Below are 27,819 nucleotides of genomic sequence, written 5' to 3' on the forward strand. Positions count from 1 at the left end.
CATTTTTTATTAAATAAATACAACAATTTTCAAAGACATTTAGCTTTTAATTTATTCTTTGCAGAATATGTATAAATAATGTGAAAGGTGTTCCTGTTCAATCGTAATTTTGAAATCTTGCTTTTTTGGTCTGGTTCAAGTATTTATAAAAACGTTACATTAAAAAAGTTGTTGCGAATAATTGATTCTGCTAGGAAGAGGTTATTAGCCTCGAACAACCAGAATGTATGTTGAACCTAGAAGAACCACAAGATTACATTTGGTTCTAAAGTCTTATTTCGTCAAATATGCTTTTAAAACATGCAACAATTGATTTGTTTATATTAATTTTTTTCTCACATTTCTTAAATTGAGAAAAACACAAAACCTGTGTGACATGTTGGGGTTTATGGTATAATTATTTAAAGATAACTGCATGTGCTGACGTTTTGTTGAAAGTAATATAATTAAAAAAAATACGTTTTCTGAATGAGTCTTGCCCTTAATGCCCAGGAATATTTAATTTGTGGTCTTAGTTGTGGGACTCAGTATTTGGTGAACGTAATTTCCAAATGATATTAGTAAATATTATTTACAACCAACATTTTTTTCTTGTTTCAAATTGTTGTACAACAACAACACCATGGTAGGACTTATACCACACATTTAAATCCGCAATAGAAAGGCAATATTGTTTTTCCAAAAATTGGTTAATTTATTCCCCATTTAAATTTGAACTACATTTTAATTGCTCCCCCTTTTATTCAAAACAATGAACACATATACACGTGGTGTGTGTGTGTTTTGACAGAATATGGGCACAAAAAAGTGATATTTTAAAGGTAGTTTTATTCTACCATTAGTTATTGTACCATGGGTATAACTGTAGAGTTTGCCTTTAGTACCAACCAAAAGATGTTGTCCCTTTCCAGTGTAACATTTAGGAGTGCTTCACAAATCTTTGAGATATAAAGAAAAACGTGTAACATATTATTCCATACAATAACACGTAAAAAAATAATAATTCTAAACAAATCAAAAATATTAACAATTTTGGCCTAAATTTATTTTAATGTTTATATAATAACAAAAAAATTGTACCAACAAAAAAAGCTTATGTTTACCTCATTGTAACAGACATAGCAGCATAAAATTTGATATAAATCTTAACAAAAATTGATTATCTCAACTTAGGATTACTTTGATATAATTGCGAATAATTATTTCTGCGGTATATTCTAATGTTTATAATATGTGTACATACGCGTACATATATATTTTTCTTTTATGTAATATTTACAAAATTCTTTGTTTCCAAAAAATAACATACACAGGAAAATACATACTCATGTTTAAATATATTTTTTATTTAATTCAAGCGTAATCATGTGGTGTTTTTGTTTGACGTTTTTTTTTTTTTTTTTTGTAAATAAGTTTATCTTTTTAAAATATATATGTATGTATTTTTATTTTGTTTGGGTTACTTATCTTTGTGAATGTATTAATAGTTAGTCCTTATAGCAATTTTGTAAAATTAGGTTGAATAACTTGCTGTTCTTATGGCTTTCTTTTCAGGGTCCTTTTAGTAAGTTGTAGAATTTAGTATTACTTAGTATTACTTAATTTGTATTTTAATAATATATTTGAGCTTTCATCCAAATGTATTTTTGCTTAAACTTCAAAGTTCATACGATGGACGTATCGGTTATCATTTTCCTTTAAGTTTGTCTATGATCCGGTTTTTAGTCCTCAGATTTTTTATCAGATTCTTCTAATGCGGCTGCAGCTGCTCTGGCTTCTGCATCTGTAAAAATTAGTAAGAATTAATTGTTGTTCTTGGAAAAAAATATCTCAGAAACGGAATAGAATTTTTTATTGAGATTAGAAAATAGCTCAATTTATTCTCTTCCATTTTACATTTCTGGAAAATCTAAAAGTTTTTCCTTTTCACTTCAAAGAAAAAAATACAGATTTTCTTATGGGACGTACCTTTAATGGCTTGTTCCTTCCATATTTTCTTATTGTCAGTTAGACACGCAACCCAGGGTTTACGAATCGTAAATTTATGTTTAAATGCAGTTGCAGCTGATGAACTCGATCCGCCACCGCTGACAACTCCCTTACTTTGCGTTGCCACTGGCTGTGTGGAGTTGTTAGCATCTTCGGAAGATTTATTCTCATTGTCTTCGGTTATTGCTTCGCAGGTTGGACGATTTTTCAAATTACTTCGACTCGTACTACCCGTTGATGGGGGACCGTCAACGGGCACATCGCCAGCATCTATACTTGCATTGACGTTCTTGCACATCGGAGCTATTGGTGCCAAAACATGCTCCAACATATCCGCCATGACAGACATACTAGGATCCACAATGAAATCGATAAAACCAATCTGTGATTCGGCCACCAAAGTGTTATTACGATCGCACAAGGGGCTGAATGGCAGGCCCAATTCCCTTTCAAGATCACCCTGGCGGAAGAATTCCTCCAGCAACAACATCGTCCAGCGATGATGGAGATTCCAACGTTTGGCAGGATGCGAAATGTCACAACAGTGGAGGACCAGGGCCAAAGCCTTAGACTTATCAACAGTAGCCTCATTGAGTGTGAGTAGATTTTTCATGTTTTTCAGTTGCTGAAAGTGGAAGGACATGTCGGTGGATAGCACCATGTCGATGACGAGTGTTCTCAGTTCGCGGTACTCCTCTCGTGATAAATTCGAAAGCACATTGCAGTCATCATCTTTTAGCAAACGAAACGCGGCGCTTATGTGATGATTTTCCAAGACCGCGCGGTCATTGTACAACAAGGCGGTCTCCGAGCCGGACATCACGTGGAAATTGTTGGTCGTTCCTGTGTGTTCGTAGTCATGGATGAGAGCCGCCAACAGGGTGGCAAATATTTCGAGATCTGTTAGCCAGTTCATTAGGCCCGTTTGGCACAGCATGTGGTGGACCGTTTGGGTGACATCTGCCGCGTGCAAGTTATTGTGATATGGATTGCGATAGCGGCAGTAGCCCTCCTCGATTCGATTTAAAAATATTTCCAGGGTAGCGGGTGCAATTTTGAACTTGTGAATTATGCCGTATCGGTTGAGCAAGTCATAGCCAATGTATTTGACAGGTTGGCCATTGGCAGCCTCTGCCAAAGCGAATACATCAAAACACCAGTCGTCCAATGTCTAAATTTTACCAAAGAAAAAATTCCATTTACATCTGTTCGTTAAACATAATCCGACATTATTTCTCCTTACCTTCAGCACTTTGACCACCTCTGGAGGAAAAGTCATAAGCGCAGTACTTGAAACTCGTCGATAAATGCGGTCCACAAAAATACCAGCCCGTATGGCATGTGCCACTGAACGAAACTTGGGTTTCTCATCGGTTTTCTTACGCGTGGTAGCCAACTGCCGCGTAAATGTGGATGCCAACCATTCCCGCACCTCTGGCGGGACAGCATCCGGCTGCACTTCGGACAGTTCATCGTCTTCATCGGCGAGGCGTCTATAGGGTTTCAAGGACAATTGGTGGGATATTTTGGGAGTTTTAGAAGGACAAAGGAGAAATAAAAATCACAATTATTAGTATTTCGTTGCAAGATTTGTTCTAACGAAAATCCAAAAACAAAAACTCGAACGGAAAAATTTAAAGGTTTTTCAACAAACTTAGCGGTAAATACAAAAAATAAAATGCTAGGATCTAATTTAGGAAAGCAAAAGCCTAAATAAAGTTCAAAATTCTTTTAACAGAGAAACAAAATCAAATGAAATTAGAAAGTCTTGTTATGTTTAGGGAGTGCGCTAATTTCTGTAATTTTTTTTGTTGGCTTAATACAGGCAAGTTAGTGGTGTTGGGGTTTGGTAGTTCGGTTAGTGGAATTGTGCATCATAATTATGTGTGAGTGTTTATTGTTATTGAGTATAGCGTATGTATGTGAAATGTGAGTATTGGTAAGTATGCAAAGTGCAGAAATGTGTTATCGGTATGTGTTTGCAAAGCGGAACTACGCAGAAGTATAAGTTATATCAACGAATTCAATCTCAATGAATTAAGAGTTCACTACTCCAAATTTGTGAGTCGTTGACAGAGAGGTTGCATTGATTTCAGTTTTCTTTTTCTTGTAAGAGTTTGCGGTATGATTAGTTTTCCATCAGTATTTACAATAAATCTAATTAATACTAAAAAGGAAACCAGAGGAAAAACGTATGTCGGCATTGGCATTCACTACATATTGTCTACATTTCATGCGTATGTAATTCTATATTAACATTAAACTGAAGATTCCGATGTTATTGTTATCTAAATTTGCATTGAAAATGAGAAGTAGAACCCGAAAGACACCACATACCCGCCATTGTGTCACACGTTCCGTCGTTACTAAAGCGTTACATTTGGCATATTTGATGTGGATGGTCTTCAAAGCAGCGAACGAAAATAAACTATATGAACAGTATGCAATCGTATCGTTCTGTATTTTCTCGAAGTAGGAAACGAAACAAAATCGATATTAAGATAACGGGACTTGTTGTTAAGTTGTACTGTTTGCGTTGGTGAGTGGAAACGAAAACAAAGCAACATTAGACAAAACAATATTAGAAACGAAGCAGTACAATATAAATACATTGCAAACGTTTCCCTGTATATTAACTCATTCTAAATAATGTACAAAGTAATATTAAGTTAAATCCATCGCATTTTATTTATTTATTTGTACATCATACAACGAAAAGAGGCACAAAAAACAATATTTACAATGACAGCTCTTAATGTTCCAGTCATCGTTTTGCACGGCAAACGTTTGGAAATGTTTCATGGCGACTCGTTTGCAAACGATACATCTCGGCAACCCACAGCCGAATTACATTAAGGCAATCGTATTGTTTGTGTATTTCTGTCATTGAAATATTTGTGGTTCTGTTTTGTTTGGAGTTCAGAACGATGAAAAAATTTAATAGTTTGTGACTTCGTGTGAGCCGTACGATATTCGTATCGTTTGTTTTCGTTCGCTGATTCAAAGCCTGTATTCTGGTATGCATTTCTTAAAAATATGCAACCCTTGTAACCACTTCGCGCCAAAATCGCTTGGCATATGTGAAAAACGTCGAATAATGGTGTGTAAATTTAAGCTACCGATTATGTTTTAGTACCGATTTTTGAGTAATAATTACTTCTAAATATTCTCTTCTGGAGCCGGTAACTGGAGCTCAGCTACCCTACTCCGTTTAAATAGCTTTTAAGATATAATATGGAGTAATTTAGCATCGATAATTGAGTTATGACAATCTTGATATCTTACGCTTACATTTTTAATAAACCAATCGCTTTAAGACAGATAATATAAAAATGTGTCAATTAGGGCAAAGTCATTAATTAATGTTTCTATTAAAAAAAATTGTCTCATTGATATCAACAACGGATATTGATAAAACTTTAAAGACATTTGAATTGTATATGAGGAATGATAAAAGAAGGCGTGTTCCGAACATAAATTAATATAGAGTACATATTACTCGTTTACTCAAAGAATGGCATAACTCAAAAATTCCGTTTTTGGAATTAAATGTGTTTTCTCGAAATTGCATTTTTTAAGATGTGACACCCTTTGAGTATGTGAGCGATAGGTGCGTAAAGTTAGACCCAAAGAAAATTTCTTAAATTTGCTATTATTTTGAATTAATTATTAAGAGTATGTTGTTCTAGGGAAGATGAAATTAATTCATTTGTTCTTAATATTTTTAATTGTAATTTTAAATTTCCGAAAAGCAAAAATAAATAAGTAAAGATTCACTTCTTGCTTATATACTTTTTTGTTTGATTTAGAAGGCATCAGCCTTTGTAAACCAGCACTATCCAGTAATAAACAAACCCAATAGAATATTGAAAAATGTCAAAAAGTTAGATTAAAATTTTATGGGGTCAGCATCACTTAATCATATCCCATGATAAAAGGAGTAAGTAAGTAATTTTTAAAGACGAAACTATTTTGTGCAAAAGTTGGCCTTATTTAGTAAAAAGGTTTCACGACAGTATGCGTATTTCCATGTGATTCAGTCCTTGCTTTATAAAAAAATGTCCCTAAATTAAAACAAGTCCCTAACATGACAATTGACATGCCTAATTATCCAACCATGGACCATGGAAAGACTATAGGTAGACGCATCGAAACAGCTGCTGGGACAATGAACTGTAAAATCAATTTTGGAATTAAAAATGTTGAATGTTGCTGATTGAATGAAAAATTATTTAAATTTGTAAAAAATGTTGAAAAAACGCGAATTATAATCGTATAAGGAAACATATTAAAATCTACTTATATTAGAAAAAACATTTACATTTTTTTGAAATATCAATGCTCCCAATCGTTTATGCATCTACCTGTATTTTTCTACCATGTATCCAACCATAAATCGAGCAAAATAGTTCACCATAAAATAGAGGAAAAATTGAGCCAACAATTAAATACATCCAGACTGGCTTTTAAGAGCGAATTTGTAAACTATATAAAACTATATATATCTACAGATTCGAATCAAAAACAAAATAAAATAGTAAATGTTAACATTTCAAATTCAACATTCATAAAGTTAAAGATGGGATATATTTACTGTCTTTGTTTCATGTAATACGCTTTTTTGAAATAGTGTCAAATGTGGCGGCTTCTTTTATTCTTTTTTCCTATGATACTCCTCTAAATTTGTCTAAAAAATATTTTATATACACCCTTTTTAAAAAGCTATAAAAATAAACACTTTTCTTTTTTGATCATTGCTCTGTTATCCGATCCTATTGAAATAATCACAACTGCAATGATACCTTTACGGGATCATTTGGCCCTGTTTATTTTAATTATCACATATTACATATGTATTACCTGGTGGCATATCAGACATATTACGCGGCTGTCCCAAATAGACAGAATCGTTCAAAATTATTACCTCTTTTTCATTCATTTGTAAAAACAGTGCATTTGTTGCTTCACAACACTCACTTGATCTAAATATTTCTATTTTTCATTCAACAATGTTGTAATGAATTTCATCATTATTAATATGCATTTGACTACGGTGTTACGGGTTAAGGGAATACAAAACATTACTATTTGTGCAGATCTTTCTACGAATTCGTAAACAATTTTTTAACACTTTCCTTATGTCATCGAAATACAACATTTAGGATATAAGAAACTTCAACGTAGTCTTGAAGCAAGCGCAAACACACACAAACAGAATTCAACAAAGGCTCCGCTGGAAACTTGAATCCAATTGGAACATATATTGAGAAATCAGAAGGATTGCACACCTTTTTTTGGACTCCTTAGCTCGATACTGAATTATGAACTGAATTAATTCCACGGTAATTATACTGTTGCGACTATTTTCACGTCTTAAGCGACTCATGACGCTTCTGCACGAAAATCTTTTCAATATTTAAGTCGTATGTTCAGATTACTGACAGATTGAGATATTCACATTGGATAAAAACTGGTATGAGTGTCTTGAGTAGATCAAAATTTGTATCTATTTGTCACGCATTTCCACGCACTCATTATCCACAAGTGACAATTGCAAATTCGTATTTTATGTTCACATAAGACTGCACGTATGTATATAAGGGACGTTTTAGGATGTTATGTTTCGTACAACCGTTGATGGCATTAGACGCGACTCAATAGTCCGAAGTTACAATTTAAACTAAATGCTGGCAAAAAATTTAACTTCATGAACCATCCATCCATTTATCCATCTCTCGAAATGTCCACCAGTTTAGTTTATTTCTTTCGATGGTAATTAAAGAAAAACATTTTCCCACTCCCGCTGCCCCATTCAACGTTTTACCTAGGCGTCCGTTATTGTCTGTTACTCTTTCAGTGGCGCAAATTTGTTTCGTTTTTGCTGCAATACTTTGGCTAGCTCACGCTATTGCGATTAACGTTATAAATTTGTTTCTATAAGGATTCCATAAGAAAAGGATATCAATTATGTTGCCACTACGAGAACGAAATTTAGTACAAGTATTGCCTTTCGTACATACATATACAGAAGACGGTATCATCCATTTGTTAGTGTGGCTGCTTTGGCATTTTGGGCCATAAACACCAACTAACCACCAACATCAACAAATAAAAGAAATGCTATCGAGTCATGAAATGTCATCCGAAATCCTAAAAGCAAATAAATTTTTATTGTTCCTTAGGTAGCGTTGTTGTCGTTCTTGTTATTATTGCTGGTACTAACAATTGCTATGGCTTTTCCATTAATTGGCTGTGAGTTCTAGCCACAACAACAGCAATGAATGATAATCTCGAGAACAGATAGAAAAACACCTGAAAATGTTGGGGTATTTCTTCCATTTGACCCAAAGTTTTTTATCTTCACTTCACAAATGCAAATAGGTACATACACACAAACAAATATTGTATGAGCACAAGTAACCCTCGAAGGACAAACCACTGGCTGTTTGGGTAGCCATTTATGGGATTTGCATGTCAGGAGTTAAGTTTTGCTATTCCAATTTTTGGAAAAAAATTAAACATTTTAAGCAAACCGTTATATTATTTCCTAAGCTGACACAGACACCCTTAAAACATCAAAACTAGGCCAATCGAAACTACAACACGAATTACTTATAGAAATGTCTAACCAAGTGTTTTTTTTTAATTTCGATCATCTATGGCGTTTCATTTACAAATTCAATTCAAACGATGACATTATCCAAACGGTTATGGTGGAATAAGAGTAAGAAACCCACGAACGTTTTATTAATGATGCATGATGATTCAACCAATCCCAAGATATTTTTCATCTAAGGAGCATCCAATGTCAATGGTAGCAAAAATAACATTTATTTTTATGTCTACATAAAATTTTCTCGGATAATAAGAACAATGTCCGACATGCCAATGTAACGTTATTCCTTAATGATGCTGAACATTAAACGAATATGAAATAATGTTGCTAGAAGAGTACTATTCAGTTACACAATTTCATTATTTTTTATTACGACGCTCGATTCTGTATTATTAACTCACTCTTTTAGGATAACTCACGGTACATTCATATTAATATAGAACAAAATTACTCAACAAATTCTAAATAACAGTTTTGATCATTACGCCTATAAGCAAGCATGTATCATGTATCAACATTAATTATAGTCCAGTCCCAATAGCAATATATAAGTTATGATAAAAAATGCCTTGGTTTTTGTATGTTGGTAGGCTTGAGCTGTTTTATTCTCGGTTTGTGTGGCTTTAAATATGGTATGCTAGATCGAGAAAATCAAAGTAAAATATCGGAGATTATAGTCCCAGAACGACCGTTAAAAATATTTTCCTTTATTAAAATTTAAACAATTTCGGTCACAAGATTCTGTCCAGCTGAAAGCCCATGTATATGCAGATATTTAGTCAATGAGATTTCTATAGAGATGATGCTAAATTAATAGCAACCACAAAATATTTAAGAGATAGATGCCAATTTACACAACCTTAAGAAACTCATTTCAAATTTCACATGAAGGTACATAAATGTCTACCATTTCAAATAGCTAGGCTAGCCTGTCACAGCTTAATATTCATTAAGGGCAAACATGACGTATGTTCGGTAACATAATATTAATATACCACATACAGAAGTGTTTTGTATCATATTTGGGAAAATTGCGATTGTACATTTATTAATAAATGTAAACATACTACACCATTATTCGCATACACAATGTAAGTATATTCTGATGTGTTTTCCTATGCATTGGGTAGCAACATCATTCTACAATGACAGGAATTTTAGGAACTAGGTTAGCCTCACTCCGCCCCTAAACATACAAACCAACACAATAAGGGCATTGTAATTTGAATGAGTATCCACCGCGATGATAATAAAATGCGAACTTTTATTTGGTTACTATGAAACGACTTCCTCCCACCAGTCGCACTAACGATTCAAATTGCCGATTTTAGGTCAATTTCGCAATGGCCAAAATCATGTTATCACCGACTGTGGTTGTTAGGGCAGAGTGAAGGTGGCCTGTAATGGATACCACTGGGCATGGACTGAAACAGTAGTGGTATCAGTTCAATGTATGTATTGATGTTGCCGTGACTATGAATTGATAGATAGATAGATTGCCTTTAAAAAGACAAATGATAAGTTAAAGACGATTCGTGGCGCGAATACGACATGAAAATGTTCGCAATTTCTGGACGAGTTCCTGTGTTATTATTCATTTCTGTTATACCGATTCAAGGACTATAAGGACAAAACTGATGATTGATTATAACCCCACGAAAATAATGGGCAAATTTGACAAATTTGAAGGGAGAACAATACCAAAGTGAAGTCAGACATAAAATTAATATGAACGTACTTCGTCAGGCTTTGTAACAAAACTTGTTAACATTTCGTACACATCATGACCTTCAAATTGACCAAACAATTTTCAAATACAATCCAACAAATACCGTTGAGCTTGCTAAAGTCATTAGTTCAGTTTCGGATATTTTGACTTGAGTATTTTTAAATTTACATTTCTCTATTTGGGGTTTAATAAAGAAACCAAAAATCTCTCATTATAATATGGAATTTATCTAGCATTGCTAACAAGATGTGCTTAAATTAAATAATTAAACGAAATTCGGATCAGCGTAACTATATGTAGGTACATGTTACACACAACAATTGTTTTTTTTTTATATAAAAACACAATCACATTATCTTTGTAGATATGAACACATATAATGAAAAGTATTTGTCTTAGTTAATTTTACCGACGTTTATAACTCGTCAACTGGTCTAGTTATAAATTGTTGTTTACATACATTTTATTTATCCCGTATTGCAGCGATGGCGTCGGTTCTTGCTGCAGCATTTCTATTCTATATTAATTCGAACAATCAACAAATCAAAACATTTTAAAGACACAAAATCGCTTTGCGAACCTTCGTATTTGATCGTCGTCCATTCACATGTGCGATCACAGTCAATGATTTAAAAGTTACTAATTTATTTTTTGCCATAACAGTTTGGAACCCTTTTGAATATGTTGTGTGTTGTTTATACATTCCGACGCACAGACCCATAGCCTAATATCTAATATTTTAAGTAAAAACGCTTTTTGTTTTTTTATTCAAACAAACACAGGTATTGTTCGCTTGATAAAGTCAATACAACTGATATGGGGTTTTTAGGAGAGCCATGCCATGTACTGGGACACAGGTTTTTATTTGTAGATCATATAGTGTCTCCAGTTTTTGACTAAGACGAAACAATGTGATGTTGCTTTTGCCAAATACATACGCACCCACAAAGATATATAGATTTTTTTGTTTATTTTTTAAATAATTGATTGCTACAATCAGCGTTTACACAGCCTTGTTTAATAGACGCCTGTCTACGAAGTATTATCAGTTCGATAAAGTGGCCAAGTCTTTAAAATTAATTGAAGTATTAAAAAATGATTTCAAGTTATTCTTCGATTTGTCGGTATTCTTTAAAAAAAATAAATAGTGACGTCAGGTGTTCTCCAGTCACGGTTCGTCATTACCAATTTATCAAAGTAATTCTTGTGAATAATTCTATACGGATCATAAACAACACAAAAAACTATGCATTATTGCTGTCATTTTGATATTTCTGTTTATTTTTAGAAATATTTCTGTGCTGTACTAATACAGAAATTTTTCTTCGACAATTAATTTTGCAAACCTGCAAATTTTACCGCCTAGCCTGAGTTTGTTAAATGGTTTATTAATGTACTTAATGTGAAAAACAATTCTCAACATAAACATTTCTAACTACCCAGAGTCTACCATTCGATCGAATGGGTATGAATGTCATTTGAAACCTGTTATAAATGTGACCGAGTGTTAATAGATACGAAAATGGGAAACCAACATTTAACATTTTGCGAACATATACACCCCTCCATTACACTGCAACCCAAAAATACCAATCAAAGTATACAAATTAATATATGTACTTAAAAATAAATAACATATTTACATACACAGACTCTACAATCGAATTGATTAGTTACTATATCCTAGTGCTGTCCATAGAATTCGTTCATTTTCTAATCATATTACAGCTGAATGTGTTTGACACCCTCTACTCGTTAACATAGTTTTACCACTTAAATGTTTATGTTAATAACATTTTGACTTAAAACATATCTTGAGTGCAGCACATCGATCAGATGAAATCTTTCGATTTGATTTTTCTATTATAAACACACAACAATGAGAACGACAAATATACTACATCTATATATATTACTATGTATACACACATCTCACAGCTATTGGATGGAAGACCAAACAAGGAGAATACTTTAAATGTAACCAACCCCAGTGGATAATTATTATTGTTAAAGTTGTTTCTGTCGTTGTTGTTATTGGACTCGTGTTGTTGGTGTTGTACAGATACGTGGTGTCGGCTACGTCTATTCGCCATGGTAACACTCAAGGAGGCACTGGAGTAGGATAATGTAGTGGAGGACGCAGAAGAACATCTACTAGAATATTAAAGGGAACAAGTACAAATACAAGCATACAATAACAAGGATATGCTACCATAACAAAACTAGTAACGCAAGTCACACACAAATAATTAAAAAAATACTTTCAATTTAACATAGAAATGCATAATTTAATTTACATAGATACATGTTTAATGTAAAATAATTTGTCGTCTGTTAGAAACTAACTCATCATGGATTAGAGATTAGTAGATTTTTTCTTACAATAAACTGTCGTTATTTCATAAATATTCTTAAATATCAACCAACAAATCTTAAAGTTAGATTAAAAAAATAACACAACTGTTTAACTAATGTTAAAAGACGATGTTTTTAATGTGCGGATTTTAACGACCGGCTTTAAATAATGCTTATTTCCGATGTCATTCCGAAATCAGAATTAAATATATGAATAGGATTTAAGTCATTTATAGAAATATTTAACAAAAATTGGTGGATAGAAAAACAACTTTTTATTTTAATTATATTTTATATAATAAAACATAACTTATATAAAACATGTGAAATGAATGTATGTATTATGGTGTGTGTACTTCTGCATTTCTCCGATTCCAACGCCACACTGTGCCGTCATCGCATACCCATACCAGTACTGTTGCATCACGAGAAAATGCAGTCTGTCTCACAATTGAAGTGCATCGAATATTATTCAGGGTGCTGGAATGTGTGTGTCTAGGGTCCGATGGATCCAGTTCCCATACATACACTTTGCCATATTGGTTGCCCAAAGCTACAATCTTGTGCCAAGGGTTAAAGCCAAAACGTACAAACCATATTTCACACTCATCGTAATTGAATTCACTAATGATTGTACACGAAGGATCGTTTGGCTTTAGCTGAGACAGCGTTTGGTGTAACTGTCCCGGTTTCCAACATACTATTGAATTTTCGCATGACTTTGAGAGGACGAAATCTCCAAACCATTGTACACAATCCACATAGTTGCGGTGAATGTCTCTTGTAGAAAATTCTGGAAAATGTTGCATAATTGTAGGAAACGGTAGCTGGGATTTATTCGGATTGAAGGTGCGGGACATTTCAATTTTGTCTTTAAATTCGGGCGTGTCAATGCGCCACAGTTTTAAAGAATGGTCCATGCCACTGGACATTATACGCTCTCCACGTAAATCAAAGTCTATCGATAGTACCTCATCTCGATGACCCTCCACACCACCAAAAATTGCTATACACACATGCGTTTGTATGTTCCACAACCGTATGGCATGATCTTTGCTGCCTGAGAGCAAGAGATTCGCTTGTCTTGGATGAAACTTCAGTTCGTTGATAGCCTGCCCATGGCCCACATAATTTCCCACCGATTCATTTCTATGTATGTCAATTACGCGAATAACACCACGATAACCAGCCGTGGCCAATAGGGGAGCTGATGTTTTCAAATCATAAGACCAACTGCATGTGTAAAAAACTTCATCAGGCTGAAAAATTAATAGACTGAAAGTGTGAAACGGCAAATATTAGAATGCTAAACCAAAACATACATCAGGATCTGCATAGCACATGATTAGTTTTAAGCCACCTTTGCGTGGACATTCATAAATGTTGCAACGATTACTGCCCGCTGTGGCAAACACCATTGGTTGATCCTTACCCAACAGGTGATTGAAAGACACACCGAAAATAGCCTGTCCATGATCTTCTTTTAAATGACAGCTAAGAGAAACAAAGTTATTAGTTTATATGAAAACTAAGAATAACGATTGAAATATACTCGTATTTATACGCCGGTCTTTTCGCTTTTGATTTACTATGACCCCGACTTTGTCTGCGTCCACGAGAGCCAGGGGACTTGCTGCGCGAGGTAGTGCTTGTTGCGACACTTGCTGTATCATCCTAATGGAGTGGAAATATTCCCGAGAATTAAATTTTTTAGATGCTTTTGCGAATGATCAGAACTTACTATTGATTCATTATCACTGTTTTCTGCTTTTGTATTCTCTTTTGGTGATTGTTTATCGGCCTTAACTTTTGACATGACTTGATACCAACAATATAGTACGCACAACTATTTATAAATGATTTCTTGTTTTTTTGCACAACACTCAAAATATAAACAAACAAATGACAGAAAAAGGCGCGCCAAATTATCGAGAAGGGATCTATAAATCGGCATAACAAAATAGAATGATTGATAAAAATTAGGGTAAACGATAAATGTTAAGAATCCGAAGTCGGCTGGGTTTGGTGTGCCAGCAATTGGGTTACACACTATCAAACAAACACGGCGTTTACGTCAGTCAATTTATACCATCGCTGTTTGCGAAATCGTGTTAGACGAAATCTCAAGAAAAAAAATTAAAAAGCGAACAACATCTTCCAGCACATTTGTACGATAACATTCATTTTATAGTATGGTATAATATAGAAATTCTTACCAAAATGGTTGCGTACGATTTTATTTATTGTTTGTTTTAAACTATGCATATAAACAATAAAATAATCATCAATATCATGGTACAATGCATTCAAGGTAGGGCAGAACCATGGTACAATGAAGAGAAGGTAGGTCAACTTTGAAAAAATTGCAAGTATAGAGGTCTACCTGTTTGGCTTGTAATGTCAGAATTAGTATCAAAACAATAAAAAATCAAACAGCTTGTTGCATTTATTTTGAATAAATAATTGAAAATCGCGATAAGTGAATGAAAGGTCAACACTTCTTTTCGAAATCATGTACTATATATCTCTAAAGGATTATTTCGCTACAAAAACTCTAGATTTTGTCGATGCATGCGTTGAAATGAACATTTTTAAAACCCCCGAATTTGAATTTTTTCTGAACAATTTTTTTGTTATTGAAAAGAAAATACATACATAAACAAATATAGATGACATATTAGGCCAAGAAAATAAAAAAATTAAAATCATGGTACAATGAATTCAAGGTAGGGCAGAACTACCATATGATTTAAATTTTTTTATTTTTCTGGCTTAATATGTCAATTTCATTTGCTTATGTGTGCGTCTTCTTTTCAATAATAAAAAATTGTTCAGAAAATATTCAAATTCGGGTGTTTTCAAAATGCTTATTGCAACGAATGCATCGACAAAATCTACAATTTTTGTCCATAAGAGATATATAGAACATGATATTGAAAAGAAATTTTGACCATTCATTCAGTTTTCGCGGTTTTAAATTATTTATTCAAAATCAATGCAACAAGTTGTTTGCTTTTTTATTGTTTTGTAATTTATTCAAAGTTAGCCTACCTTGTCTTCATTGTACCATGATCAATATGTTTGTAATCATGGTACAATGCATGGTACAATGATATATGATACAATATGATTTTATTTTTTTATTTTCTTGGCTTAATATGTCATCTTTATTTGTTTATGCATTGTACCATTGTACCATGTGTTTATGTATGTGTTTTCTTTTCAATAACAGAAAATATTCAAATTCGGGTGTTTTCAAAATGTTTATTTCAACGTATACATCGACAAAATCTAGATTTTTTGTAGCGAAATAATCCTTCAGAGATATATAGTACATGATTTTGAAAAGAAGTGTTGGCCTTTCATTCAGTTATCGCGTTTTTCAATTATTTATTCAAAATAAATGCAACAAGTTGTTTGATTTTTTATTGTTTTGATACTAATTCTGACATTTCAAGCCAAACAGGTAGACCTCTATACTTGCAATTTTTTCAAAGTTGGCCTACCTTCTCTTCATTGTACCATGGTACAATGTAGGCTAACTTTGAACAAAATTGCAAGTATAGAGGTCTACCTGTCTGGCTTGTATTGTTAGAATTACTAACAAAACAATCAAAAAACCAAACAACTTGATGCATTAAATTTGAATTTCAATATTTTCTGAACAATTGTCTTATTATTGAAAAAAATACACACACAAAAAAATAATGATGACATATTAAGCCAAGAAAATAAAATGATTAAAATTATATGTTATCATAGTCCTACCTTGATTTATTGTATTATGTTTGTAATAATGTAAATATCTAATTTTTTGTCAAAAGTTTTTTAAGTTTGGTTGATTTGCATAGATTTATGGTCCTTGCGAATTTGGGTAATACGACCGTACAAAAATGGTTGATTATGGGGAAAAGGTGGGTGTATGCAACGCAACCATTTTGGTAGAAACCGAATACTGGTCTAAACAGCTTTTTTACAATCACGGGTTTTCAAATTGGAAAAATGCAAAGCCAGAGTCTTGTAAATTTAAATTTATTAATAACAATTGCAACAAGTTGTATTGTTTATATAACACTTTTTTCCACATTATTCTAATTTAAGAGTAAACCGCACAAAATTGTATATGTTTTCATTAAAAGCTAAATGTATATTAAAACTAAACTTCCGTGGTCTTCTCTCCAAAATTCTTAGCAATAATTAATTCGCTATTCAATTTTAGAAAATTTCACTTTACCAGCCATTTACACGAGACAAATAGTCTTGAATCAGAGTGGTATTTTAAATAATCGGTCTGTTCCAAAACTGCAAGAAAGTAAAAGTTTTTACTGCGATAACCGATTTTCCCTTTATGATATCTAAAAATGCAAAGCTAGTAGATTCTTGCAAGTACTGGAACAGAGCAAATAAAAACCCTAATCAATTTTTTTAAATGAAAGAAAAGGATAGTAAAGGATTAATGAATATTTAAACAAATAGAATTTGTAAGTGTACATTCATAGTCATACCCTTCACATTCCTGGTCAACATTAAATTCTATGCCGATATAGCTATGCTCGTATGTCTGTTGAAATTTTGCACAGACATTGATATCGTTCCTGGGATGAAACCAACATTTATGTATAGTTTCCATATAACGGTTTCTCCTGATTTTCAGTATTTTGGTTTCCGCTTCAATTCCCAACCAATTAACTGCAATTCGATTAGATTCTTTGTGTGTGGACTAGCTCCTCTCACAAAGGTATAGTGGCTATAGTCTACTTATTTATAGAATTTTAAGGATATCCGATATTGCGATGAGTCAAGTTGCCACATGGTAGTTTTTACAACTGATTTGTGTAAGCTTTTGAACTCAATTTTCTTTTTGTAAACGCAGGATTAAAAATAACATTAAATACACATACAAATCAATATCAATTAATAATAATATATCTTTTATTCAAATATATATGTGTAGTTTATGTAGTAGGTATGTCCTTTAGTTTAACCAACAGTCAGATATAGATTTTCATGCCGTTTGCGATCCATTTGTTGCACTAGTTCAAAATATTTTAAATACATACATACAAACATACATACATATATAGGAATGTTAAAAACGCTGAAATCGCTAAAAGGCATGCACATTGCTTCAAAAGGTGAAGAATTTTATTTACAAAAGAGCGTTTGGTAAGTAAGAGAGAGACAAGGGACAGACAGTTAATAGACAAAAAGAGATCAGTCAGTACAAGAGAAGAAAATTGTTTCAGACAAGAACAGTCGGCAGGTTTTATTTGTTGCGCTCTAGTTCGGTGTTGTTCTTTGTGGTTTCTTGTTAAGAAAGTGTAGCTGGAGGAGGAGAAAACAATAAAAAAAGAATACAAACCAAACATAAGGTAAAATACCAAAATACTTATTCAACTAAAATAACTTAGTATAGGTATGTAAAGAGGTAGCAATTTATGTACGTTTTGTTTGTCGACATGGATCTCGCCCAGACCGGTGTTCTCAGACGTTTTTGCCTTTGAATGGTTGCTTTGTTACTACAACTGCTACTGCTAACAGTACTGTTATTCTGAGGATTGGCTGTTGGGGCGGCGGTGGATGTGGACTTGTTCTCTTCGGCATCTCTTGGCTGCTGTGCATCGGTGGCCGGCGGGCCTGTTGGCCCGCTATGCGTTTGTGGTGCTAGACATGCTCCCTTTGTCCGACTGTCTATGCTAATTTGATTGTTAGATTCATCGTCGCCGGATGCAGGCGTTCTTCCCGGTTCCTCTGTTCTCAGAGAGCATTGACTCTGATCGGTATTGTTGTTATCACTGGATGCCACCGCTGTCGTTTCGCCCCCCGCTGTCCTGGAAGATGTGTGTTGTTGATTGTGCGTATGCTGATGCTCTTGGCATTCAACATTTTTGCAGTTGCCATTACATCGCCCGGCTTTAGGATCTTCTCTGTTTTGCATGTCATAATAGATCAACATAGCATTAAACAGTCGAAAAATAACAGTAAATTCAGCATTTAGCAGAGCAGTAAGGAGCAACCGCAATGTAACGAGCGTATTTTTTAATTGAAAGGCAAACCAATTCATAAAATTCACATTATGGTTGAGAAAAAGATGCGGCAATAAAATATAAGATACAGATAAAATAAAAGAAATTTTCAATTAACATTATTTTCTTTAACTCCTTGGTGATTTAACCATAAATGTGTTGCTAATGGTGAATGTATGTTAGATATATGATTGCTGAAATTGTGGATGCGAGAAATATATTTTGGCGCTTTAGCAAGCTCTCAGCCTCTTACGTTTTAAATTTGTAATCGATTTAGTAATTGAATATATGAAACACTTGTGGACGCACAGTTTTTAGAAATTAGAAATTAATCTACCTCTTTTTTTAATGTTATAGTACTTGCAGTAAGCGATATAAGTTTAGAAATGATGCACTTATATTTTCGAATTCCCTACCAATTATCGTAAAATGGTACTCGAATTATTAGTGTGTCGAGCAAAACCTAATCATTAGCTTCGTATGTGGTATGAAAAAATGCTATTTCTAAGTTTATTTTTATCTTCGGTTTTCACTCCAAAATTAAATGAAATATATATATATTTTTAACTTTTATATATACTAACTGGACGCACAGTTTTTAGATTTGAAATTAATCGACCTCTTTTTTTAATGTTATAGTACTTGCAGTAAGCGATATAAGTTTAGAAATGATGCACTTATATTTTCGAATTCCCTACCAATTATCGTAAAATGGTACTCGAATTATTAGTGTGTCGAGCAAAACCTAATCATTACCTTCGTATGTGGTATGAAAAAATGCTATTTCTACGTTTATTTTTATCTTCAGTTTTCACTCCAAAATTACATGAAATATATATATTTTTAACTTTTATATATACTTATTTAGAATAAACAATAAAATAACTGGAACTGGATATATCATATTAGTACCAATTGAATAGCATTCCCTCTTAACATTAAGGTGCTACTGTAGAGGGTGAGATGAAAAAACTGCAAGTAACTTCAGACTGCTGTCATTTCTAAGCCACTCGTTCGAAAGCTGTTAAAATTATTTCATTGACAGCTCATCATATTGTTTACAAGCGTACAAAAGCATTTTGGTGAGGTTCTTTATACTTGGTTGGAAAACCACAAGTGGCTATCGCTAGAGCACTCCAGCATCTAAAAGTGAATAAATCTTTTGTGTCTCGCACCATCGCTCGTTACCGTGATAGTGGTAGCGCAGCCCGACGTTAAGGAAGTGGACGGAAGAAAACAGCAACACTAGCAGAAAGCGACTTGAGTCGTAGTGGCCGAAACATGGCTCGAGAGCTGAACATATCGCAATATCCCATTCGACAAATATTGAAAAATGAGCTCGGGGTAAAGCCCTTGAAATTCCAGAAAGCGCAAAACTTACAGCGCAACAGAAAGAAAATAGAAACAAAAGAGCTAGAGAGTTACTTCGCTTGGCCGAAAGTGGTGAACTGCCGAATTTGGTTTTCTCCGATGAGAAAACATTCGTTGTCCAGCAGTTTGTAAACAAACAAAATGATCGTGTTTACTTGCCAAAGAGGTCAGCTGAAAATGTGCACGCAAACAATTAGGCCGCAGACCTTGGACAGCACAATCGCACTCAGCACGCGCACCCAAGAGGGTTCCTCACTTCATTTCCAGCGCACAATGGCCACCAAAATCTCCAGATACCAATCCGTATTGTGTCTGGAGTATTTTGGAAAGCAAGGTTGGCACTAAAAAATACCAAAGTGTCGATCACTTCAAGCAAACGATTCGCCGGCAATGGGCCAAAGCACGACAGAGTAACATTCGGGCAGCGTATGACGGTTTCATTGGCCTTTAAAAGCCATAATTCGCGATCTTTCATGTAATTGTGAAAAATATGAATTTAAAATAAAATGTTGTTGGAATGCTATTCAATTAAGCGACAGTATGTATCTTCTTTGCCCTTTAAAGGGTATAAGTAATTAATTCGACACATTTATATACATGTACAAACAAACATATGCATTTTAATAGGCATATCCTTTATTTATTTATGCAAAGTGTTTTGGGCTTGGAAAACGATAAAATGCTGTTGCTTGTTGTTTGAATAAATAAACTAACCTCAGAATAGGATACAACAAGTACCATAAAGCACTGTGTATTTCAAAAATTCTCAGAATGATTACAGACCTACTTTGGAACTATAAACACAATTGGAGTCTCATATAAATATTCCCAAATCTAAAGACTGATTTGAACAGATCTATTTAAGTAAACCATGATATATACCTGAATGTTCAAAATAATAGCACTTTTATTTACTGTGGCATATTCAAAATATTTCTATTGTATATTGAATATAGCCAAAACGTATCGCATATCTATCGAACATATAGTTATATATGTAGTTACTCTGAATTAAGCCGAGTTTTCAGTTTTCCGTTATTAGGTAAATCGAAATTAGATAGATTTTGTTTAATGATGAGTACAGATTGAGTAGAAATAGTGAAAGAGAAATTTAAAAATGTGGAAAAGTTAACAGACTTCTCTTTTGTATTCAAATTCATGTGCGCGTAAAATACACCAAAAAAATGGAAAAAAATACATTAATAATTTAGTTGCTGATATTAGTCTATTATTCCATATTTGATAAAAAAAAAAACAATTCCACCAAAATATGTTGGTGCTCCACTAGACGCTACTTACACATTTGTTTCTCTCTCCCTCTTTTCTTCTTGAAACAACTAAATCAGAACTTATGATACTACAAATAGCATTACATTTACACACAGACAAATGTATAGATTTATAAAACTAGATTCACAAGCAACACACACTTACATATCTATATAGCCATACACTGTATGTGTGTGTATATGGACTTGATAAACTGAAATACATATATACGAGACTTTGTTGATACACATTTATATTTATATATAATATAGTGAGAGAGAGAGAGAGAGAGAGGTGAAATCAGTAGGAGGAGACGGACTTATTCCTTTGATAACACGCAGCTAAAATTCATAAGTAAATTGGGGAATACAAACATCACAACACAGCAATTGGAGGAAATTGAGATTGTGGAAAACTCAAACCAATCATCATTATCTATCCATATGGAAAATGGGAAATACAGGACACTGGGTTTCAGAGCATTTAGGCAAAATGAGAGGCGTTTTAGCATTTATGATTAGAAGTTTGAAATTATGATACCCCGAACGGGGGGAACAGGAACGATAAATGGGCGAATGGATGAATGAATGAATGTATGATGCTGATGAGAACGTATTTATATGCTCCATGTATGTAACACAAATTCAGAACATGCCCTAGGATAAGTTAGAAAGTCGAATGAGTTTTGTGCGGCCGAAGACGAAAATGTGGCACGCACAGCTAGCTTTTTGTGGGACAAGGAGACTGGGAAACAAATGGTGATAGCGAGTGGGATGAGCTAAAAGTCACGGCAATGAGTCAACAGAAAGGGACAATTGAAACAAAACATTGTTAGAATGTGGCCAATACCACATCGCACTCAAACTTACTCTTCGCATTCAATCGATGCACTGGAATTTTGCCTCATTTTGGATTTACCTGACGTGGGACTTCTGTTCAGAGTTTTTGTTCGATTGGTTTTTATTCGATCGTGGGCGATGAGGAGAGAAAACAAAAATTAAAATTAAATCAAAATGAAAACAATGTCTAAACTAAAAAACGTAGAACAACAACAACAACATGTTGTACATGAAACACTAAAAGCAACATTGGCAGACATCGAATTGGCGGATCAGAACACAATGTATGTTGGAATGTTTGTCTAATGGCCCGAAGGACAGGCCAGATAGCAAGTCAACCAACCAAATGGAAACTATTTATTAGCTTAGGAGTACATCAAGGGTAGATTCAATAACTCGCGCAATGACATTTCGACACAGATGATGAGCAAAGCGTTATGTACAACCAAATGATGTTTGAGTGTTATGACGCAAACAATAATTGCTGATGTCTCGCTCAGAACTTCAATGGTTAAGAGGCTAACATTTAACTTGATGGTAATGGTAATGCCGATGAAAAGTGTGTACGGGTCTCGGGGACATGAAGAGATGGGAGAGAGAGAGAGAAAAACATTGTCTGATTAGTTTCATGTGGATTAGTAGATCCGGATGCTGGTGTTATTTGTTGATGCTGCAAACCATGATTATATCTACCCATAAAAGCGTTACCTCACCATTCAATTTCCAATTTTAACTTCGTTAATGCATCACTGGCTTTCAAGTGACTGTTATCACAACGAACTAACGTTCTAAGAAACTAGAAAATTATTTATTTGCTCGCTATGGTAGCATGGGCTGCTGCTGTTTAACTCATGATCGCCGCTAGTTGCCTTAGATCATTTTCTACAGTTTTAGGTTAGCGTACACAGGCTTGTCGGCAGCGGAATCAGCCGCACGCATAAAAATGCATCTTTGTGAAATAAACATTGAGTTGCGCTGCTCTTTAGCGAAACAATACTTACTTGGACTCGTCGATGAAAACTGCTTCCAGGACCCGAGCTGCATAATGCAGATTCTTTTGCAGAACATCGGCAGATATTTCGCCGGTGCTGAGCATACGCAGAAGATAGCGTAATCTGGAAGAGAAATAAATGATTAGATTACAAGAACAAATAACATAGTAATTACATTAAGTAATACAACTTATTAGTCGCCGTCGATTCAATTTGTTAAAAATGCCGATTTTGACTGGACTGACCCGGATGAAAAACTAAAACCCTTGTTCAAATTCTTTCAAAAGCCAATAGTCGAATTCTGTAACATGAAATCACATTTCGAGCTAAAAGTTTAAATAAAAGTCGACAGGACTGTTTTTATACCCTACACCACATAGTGGTAAGGGTATTATGTCTTTGTGCATTTGTTTGTAACATGGAGAAGGAAGCGAGATAGACCCATATTTACTTTTGGGAATCTTCATAGAAATACTTTCTGAGTTGATTTGTGCATGTCAGTCCGTCCGCCCGTCTTTCCATATATTTTTGCGAAAAAATGCAGGTCGCATTTATTGTATTTCTGTGTTTGTCCCAAGGGCGAACCCAATTGAAATTGATGAGAATTAGATATAGCTCCCAAAAATATCTATCTTTAACCGATTTTGGGTTAATTCTGCACCAAATGGCCATTATCAGTCCAAATGACCTGGATTTTGGCAAATTTGACCGAATTCAGCCCAGAAACCAGTACTTCAAACATTGGTGAAAATCGGTTCAGATATAGCTATAGATTCCATATATATATGTTTCATTCTATTTGGTGTTTAAGTCCAACACATTCGTAATGTGCACTCCACAGAAATGATATATGATACCGGACATCACATACAGCCCAGAAATACCTTTGCCAAATTTTATCAAGATCAGTTCAGATTTGTGTATACCTTTGATATACATCTTCATCCGATTTTACATATTCATACATATTTATATTTCATATTTAACCGAATTTTTCCATTTGGTAAAACTCGATCTATCTATTGCTCCAATAAATATTTTTTAATATAATTCTTATCGAAGTCATATTATGCACTATACAGCAATGTTATTGGGTCCTTCTATTGTTCAAATTTGTTGAAAATCGATTCAGAGTCGGAAATTGTGATATGCATTTAAATAAGGTTCATAGTTGGTATGATCTACTTTACATAAATTTCCAATATAAACTTTTTTGTTACAGGAGCTCTACTAAATACGCATGATGATGTAGGCTATAATAAAGTTGGTCCGCCCTACTTTTGGCCTGTCCTTACTGTTTTTTTTATCGGCATGATAGTTTAAATGATACAGATACGCACTGCAAGACATGCCCATAAAATATAGATTTATATTTTCCTCTATATTTTGCTGCGATCTATTTTATTGGTTTCAACTCTTTTCCTATTCACTATTTACTATTCAGATTCCTTGTATAGCACATGTCACTATATAAAAATTAAACAAAACGTCCAGTTTTTCTTACCTCAGTGCAGCCTTGTCACAGGCATCTGGTGTATCGACAGCTGGTAAATTTTCTGTGGCCAAATCGAGATTGGCTTTGGCCGACCCGAGTGCCGACGTACTTTCATCCGTGGACATATTCGATTCGGAAACATTTTCATCCGGGATAGTGTCGGTGGCTGTAGGTGGCATGGGTGCTATATTGCTCGTGTTCGGTGATGTGGGTAACATTTTTGCTGAGGGAGATGATTGTTGTGTTGTAGTCTGGAATAGTTGAGCGTTGTGTGTTAAGGTGGCTTGTGCTGAGGAATAGGTTTGTTCTTGGGTAAAGCTAGACGACGACGATTCGTTGAGGCGATTGTCGTGCTGGGGTGCGGTTGCAGTATTGGCGGGATGTTTTCCTACAGATTCATCTGCTAGAAACGAGCCTCTGGCAGACGACGATGGAGTTGGAGTAGACGAGAGTTGTTGTTGATATAAATGCTGTGATTCAAGTTGAGTAAAACTTTTGCGGCTATTCGAACGGCGAACTATAGTGAGAGCCCCGTGTCCTGAAAAATAATGAAAAGTAGAATACATTTATAAGATTTTTTTATTGAAGAGAAAACAGAGCAAGAGAAGACAACGATGTTTCAGAAAAGAATTTTAAATTTATGAGCAAAGGGCAGCTGCAAAAATGGCCCAAACATGAGTGAAGAAGGAGGTAAAAGAGTTTGTTTTTGTATCTGCTTTGGCTGTCCCAAAAATGTTAGACTCCCATATGGACACAATTACGGTTATGGGTGCATCTCGTATTTTTCATTTTATCAGATTCAGATTTCGATGCGATAGTAAACATATTAAAACTGAGGTAGCAAAAGGAGACGACTATTTTTATAAATTGAAAATCACGTCAGTTTTGTAAATTTCTGAAGGAATTTAATCGTTCCCGATTTAGGGATTTTAAGATAGGAGGGATTGCTGTCCTTAAGAAATACTAAAACAACTTACTGTAAGCTATTTAAATTCCTCAGCTACTACATTTTAGACTAAACTGGGAGTGATATATTCCAGCTTATAGTTCAGGAGGCCACACTAATTCTGCTAATTTGTTCAACTACTTATTAGAGTATAAGAAACATCCGTACCTAATTATGGTTCTTAGCATAACAATTGCAATTATTTCTTCTATACTGTCTATATGCATATGAAATATTGGTAGAACATTCACATTGATTTAGGGAATGAAGTTTGGGAACTAATCTAATTATTCTTCTCATCTTTCAGTTGACTTACTTAACTTTTTCTATTTTCTTATGGCTTAATAAAAAAAGTGTGTCATAAACTAATGTATTTTTTTTAAAGCGAAACACCTCGGACTTGGCCTTGTGAGTCTTTTGCACCAATGTTATCACTGGTTTTGTTATGAACTTCCACATTTATAGGAAAAAATACTATAGTTCGTTATTGTATTGCCGTACAACAAAAAGACAATCAATCGAAGTACAGGTTCCAAATGCGGCCATCTAATTGGCGCCGGGGGCTGGGATCGTTGCACAATATTCTATTGGGTAAAGAATTCATCATTTTCCATTGTCTTAATCCGCTTCTGGGTTTCCCAATAGGTTCATTTACTAACGAAAATGTGTATGCGGTACGGCAACACACATACACACCGCACACACATGTGTCGAGCACAAGGACTGGTGAGTCATGTAAACTCCATAAAGGATTCTGTTTTATTATGAATCGATGATTTTCTTTGTAACGCCTGAATTAAGAGAAGGCAGACAGACAAATGTTTACTAAGCCTATTTACTCGAAATCAATTTCGAAATTTGTTATACAAATATGGAACTGACAGGTCCCCATAACAATGAAAGGATTCAATCGCAATCAGTTATGCAAAATTGTTTTTATTTCTTCTGAGAAATTCAAGGTTGAGAAATTCTACCCATAATTCGATAAGAGTAAACAACAATTTTTTTTTTTATTTTGGATGAAAAAATGATTTGGGACTGTAGTTACCGTTTATAGTATTCGACAATTTGGCAATCATAGTTACATAGATAGATTTTACATTATTATTATTTTATGTAATGTATAATGTATATGTATATGTAATGTATAACTCAGTTTTCCTAAGTGACAACTGTTCCATTTGAGATACCAAAAAAATACAGATGGGCGGACTGACATCGCTAAATTGGCTCTAATGTCTTACGACTGATTTTTTAAACAGATCCTTTATTTGGATAAATCACATTTTGGCCATATCAAATTACACAAGCCATATGTAATAATATAGCCACTAAATATGTGAGGGATGCCTTACAAAGCTAGACCCTGAAAGGTTAAAGGTGCTTAAAACCCTAGCTCGTTTTTATACCCCACCACACTATGTGTTGGAGGTATTAAAAGTTCGATTAGGCCAACAATTATGTAACACCTCGAAATATTGGTCCTGCACATAGGAAACTATATATGGATCTTCCGACATTGCCGAGCTGAGTTGATCTATGTATGTTCCTCCGTCCACCTGTCCACGTTAATTTACAGGTCCCAATTATGGCCCGATCATCACGAAATTAAGCATGGAGATGAGTTTAGGATCCGAATAGAAGTATATTGTTTTTGTAGATGATTGCAATATGTTTAGGGGTTGAAATGGACCAAAAAGAGAAAAAAATCCTGATTGCTCCTGACTTGCTCTACAAGCCATAATTATAAACCAATAGACACGGATTTTTTCATGGAGTTATGTTTAGGCCTTCGTAAAAGTCTACCAATTTGGACGGTCATTGGACAATATTTAGCGGGTAAAATAAACCATAACTTTTATGACAAAAATATGACAAATAAATACACGGCGAAATCACAAATTCATTAAAAGGCCACTTCTGACCATTACAGTGATGCTGATAGCCAAGATATATAGCAAAATAGTTACGATTTATATGTAACGCAAATTGATCTCAGTTATTCAGCTTATAAGTCAAGAACCGCTGGACTGATTTTCGAAGAAAAGGATAAAAATAAGAAAATCGCGTAAAAATATGTCAATAAAAAGTGAATATTTTTTTGCTGCATTTTTCAATTTTTGCCATCCTATTTATCGCATGCGATTTTTCCAATTTGACTTACAATTTTGAATTGTACATTTTCTAAGATT

At 34.1% G+C, this 27,819-nt stretch overlaps 3 protein-coding genes across 6 annotated transcripts in view; 1 reads left to right on the plus strand and 2 right to left on the minus strand.

The window, feature by feature from the left end:
- Positions 1-670: 670 nt before the first annotated feature.
- The window catches only part of LOC101897534 (dual specificity calcium/calmodulin-dependent 3',5'-cyclic nucleotide phosphodiesterase 1), a 69,118-nt gene continuing 41,969 nt past the window's right edge, over positions 671-27,819 (minus strand). Inside the window, exons 3-8 of one of the 3 annotated variants that reach the window (XM_059121337.1) lie at positions 24,691-25,219; positions 23,196-23,309; positions 18,134-18,616; positions 3,233-3,482; positions 1,969-3,160; positions 671-1,783 (exon numbers count right to left, since the gene is read on the minus strand). In XM_059121337.1, the coding sequence (XP_058977320.1) occupies positions 1,722-1,783; positions 1,969-3,160; positions 3,233-3,482; positions 18,134-18,616; positions 23,196-23,309; positions 24,691-25,219 (2,630 nt within the window). In that variant the 3' untranslated portion in view covers positions 671-1,721. Of the gene's footprint in view, positions 1,784-1,968; positions 3,161-3,232; positions 3,483-18,133; positions 18,617-22,224; positions 22,288-23,195; positions 23,310-24,690; positions 25,220-27,819 lie in introns of all 3 variants that reach the window. The other 2 variants (XM_059121338.1, XM_059121339.1) reach the window with 2 other exon arrangements.
- On the minus strand, positions 12,596-14,613 carry LOC131802015 (polycomb protein esc). The gene is made up of 4 exons (XM_059121344.1): positions 14,431-14,613; positions 14,242-14,363; positions 14,012-14,183; positions 12,596-13,948 (listed from the first exon to the last, which is right to left on the minus strand). The coding sequence occupies exons 1-4, from the start codon at positions 14,503-14,505 to the stop codon at positions 13,031-13,033; spliced, it is 1,287 nt and encodes a 428-aa protein (XP_058977327.1). The 5' UTR covers positions 14,506-14,613; the 3' UTR covers positions 12,596-13,030.
- LOC101898798 (maltase 2) overlaps positions 17,924-27,819 on the plus strand; it is a 35,433-nt gene continuing 25,537 nt past the window's right edge. The window contains exon 1 of one of the 2 annotated variants that reach the window (XM_059121342.1): positions 17,924-18,061. The gene's annotated coding sequence lies outside the window, so the exon portion shown is untranslated. The remainder of the gene's footprint in view (positions 18,062-27,819) is intronic. The other variant, XM_059121343.1, reaches the window with a different exon arrangement.

Source organism: Musca domestica, unplaced genomic scaffold (genome assembly GCF_030504385.1).
Source record: "Musca domestica strain aabys unplaced genomic scaffold, Musca_domestica.polishedcontigs.V.1.1 19, whole genome shotgun sequence".
NCBI classification, from domain to species: Eukaryota; Metazoa; Arthropoda; class Insecta; order Diptera; family Muscidae; genus Musca; species Musca domestica.

What these genes read in the sequence shown, in the direction of transcription:
- LOC131802015 (XM_059121344.1), bottom strand. Translation starts at nt 14,505, where the DNA reads ATGTCAAAAGTTAAGGCCGATAAACAATCACCAAAAGAGAATACAAAA. An exon ending in ACAGTGATAATGAATCAATA is followed by an intron (nt 14,364 to 14,430) that starts GTAAGTTCTGAT and finishes CCACTCCATTAG; the next exon opens with GATGATACAGCAAGTGTCGC. An exon ending in TGTGCTATGCAGATCCTGAT is followed by an intron (nt 13,949 to 14,011) that starts GTATGTTTTGGT and finishes TTAATTTTTCAG; the next exon opens with CCTGATGAAGTTTTTTACAC.